Raw genomic sequence first — 2,500 nt, 5'->3', positions numbered from 1 at the left:
TTTGCCATCAGACCTATGTTTTCGCACCATACCTGTGCTTTCCTGTCAAAGCTATGATGTGTGTGTGTGTGTGTGTGTGTGTGTGTGTGTGTGTGTGTGTGTGTGTGTGTGTGTATCTTTGCAAAGGCTTCAGTCAAGGCTACGAGTTCCCAACAAAGCAGCAGCATTCCCTCAAAACATCGAGTTTCCTTTCATAATATTATTGATAATGGATTCTTATATAGCACAATATCCAGAAATCTGCTCTATGTGCTTAAAAAAACAAACACTTTTGCTTACATAAAACATTACATCAATGTTACATATACACACACCATAATGTGACTAACAAACTAAACACACACACACACAAACACACACACACGCACGCACGCACACACACACACACACACACACACACACACACACACACACACACACACGCACGCACCACACACACACGCACGCGCGCAACGCACACACACACACACACACACACACACACACACACACTGCATACATGGCTGCTTCATGGCGGGGTAAATAAACAAAACGGTCATACACGTAAAGTGTTACATGTCTAAGTGTGTATGTGAGCGTGCCTGAAATGTAATTGAATGACACAGGAAACGAATGATGAGCGCCCAGTGGTAGCCGTCAGTCGGCTGTACCCAGGAAGGCAGCCTGTTGTGCAAATGACCCCGTGTTTGTAAAGCGCTTAGAGCTTGGTCTCCGACCGAGGATAGGCACTATATAAGTATTCATATCAATCAATCAGTTAAAATTGAACCGTAATAGGTGGTGTGGACGCTATCAAGGCATTACCAATGTCGGTCATACTCATTTGTTTTCTATTTTGATGCGGAACTGAATGAAGTCATACTAACAGCATTGCAATAATCAGACAGACTGCTGACTTTGGCATCGAAGATGGGTTTTTTTTCCAGGCAGGAAAGGGAAATAATGAAAGGTATGCTGTTTCATTGAGGATGAAGTTAGTATTTGTTTGTGTGTCTGTGTTGTGTGTATGTGTGCGTGTGTTTGAAGAGAAAGAAGGACAGAAAGAGAAAGAGGCAGTGCGCGTCTGTGCATGTGCGTTTGTATTATGTGCATGCGCTTGCGTGTGTGTATGATTATTTGGGGGGAGGGTTGATGGTTTCAGGAATGAGATAGAAGAGAAACAAAAAGAAGAAAGATCTAAAAGATAAAAAAAAGAAAGGAAAATGTATTGCCCAAGGAAACAAACCTTTGTCCCTTAGTTTACAGGGAAGGGATTTCTGCAGTATGGAAGTATATCTTAACCCCTTGAATGCTAGACCTTGACAAAAAAGATAATAGTTTGAAACTTAATACCTACTTCACAATTTGCAATGGCGTACTTTGAAATGAAATTCCTACTTTTCCAATCTGCAACAGTGTACTTGATTTTGCTAAAAACATAGTCTGCTATAATCCCAAAGGAAGAAGTCAAACAAAAAGAATAGTGACTAGCATCCCGGCCTGTAATCCCAGTCTCATCAAAATGATGTGACAGCTGTTCTCTGACAGGCCTACCTACCAACCTACCAGCAGCAGTGAAGGGTTTAACTCTCTCCATACGAACGGTGAAAGAGACGACGTTAACAGCGTTTCACCCCAATTACCATCATCAAAGCATTGCAAGTGGAAGGCTCTTATGCTGAAGATGTGGATTACTGGTGAATGTTGACAAAGAATACCACAATTCTGACGACGGAAGCTAATGGTTGGGTCATTCAGACACCCACTGGACATCCGAGGGGTCTGTGTAGAGGAGAAGAGAGGACTGGCCGTACTGAGTGAGTTAAGGCTTTACCTTTTGCCTCTGTGCACAGGCGTCCTTCGTGGTGGATGGCAGAAAGTATGAAGCGAACGAGACCATCAGGAAGTACATGGTGCTTGGGAACGGCACTCTCAACGCCAGATGGGTTGGCCTTGCTCCTGTGAGTTGTCTGTCTCAATGGTTCGTTTGCTTGTTTGCTTGTTTGTTTGTTGTTGTTGTTATTGTTGTTGTTTGGGCGGGGGTGGGGGGGTTGTTTTGTTGTTGTTGTTTGGCTCAAGTGTGAAAACAATGTGTTTGTATAATTATCACGTGTTTCATGTGTGTATATTTGTGTGTGTGTGTGTGTGTGTGTGTGTCACCGTTCCTCCTTGCACATATATTTTTTTCATCGATTAGTCTAGGAAACAAAACACGTGCTTATTTGTGTGAACAAAGGGAAAAAATGATTTTTCTCTTAACACATGCAAGCGCACTTACACGCACGCGCGCCCGCGCGCACATGCTTATATCTATCAATCTATGGTGCTTGGGAACGGTACTCTCAACGTCAGATGGGTTGGCCTTGCTCCTGTGAGTTGTCTGTCTCAATGGTTCGTTTGCTTGTTTGTTTGTTTTTTGTTGTTGTTGTTTGGGCGGGGGCGAGGGGGCTGTTTTGTTGTTGCTGTTTGGCTCAAGTGTGAAAACAACGTGTTTGTATAATTATCACGTGTTTCATGTCTG

The 2,500-nt window shown here is 43.2% G+C and overlaps 1 protein-coding gene across 1 annotated transcript in view; it reads left to right on the top strand.

Annotated features, from left to right (window-relative positions):
• Positions 1-2,500, top strand: part of LOC143285404 (CD109 antigen-like) — an 89,522-nt gene that overhangs the window by 25,172 nt on the left and 61,850 nt on the right. Inside the window, exon 13 of the mRNA XM_076592652.1 lies at positions 1,833-1,940. Within this exon, the coding sequence (XP_076448767.1) occupies positions 1,833-1,940 (108 nt within the window). The remainder of the gene's footprint in view (positions 1-1,832; positions 1,941-2,500) is intronic.

Source organism: Babylonia areolata, chromosome 9, assembly GCF_041734735.1.
Source record: "Babylonia areolata isolate BAREFJ2019XMU chromosome 9, ASM4173473v1, whole genome shotgun sequence".
Classification (NCBI taxonomy): Eukaryota; Metazoa; Mollusca; class Gastropoda; order Neogastropoda; family Buccinidae; genus Babylonia; species Babylonia areolata.
Note: the sequence above shows the minus strand (reverse complement) of the source record. Positions and strands in the feature narration are given on the sequence as shown.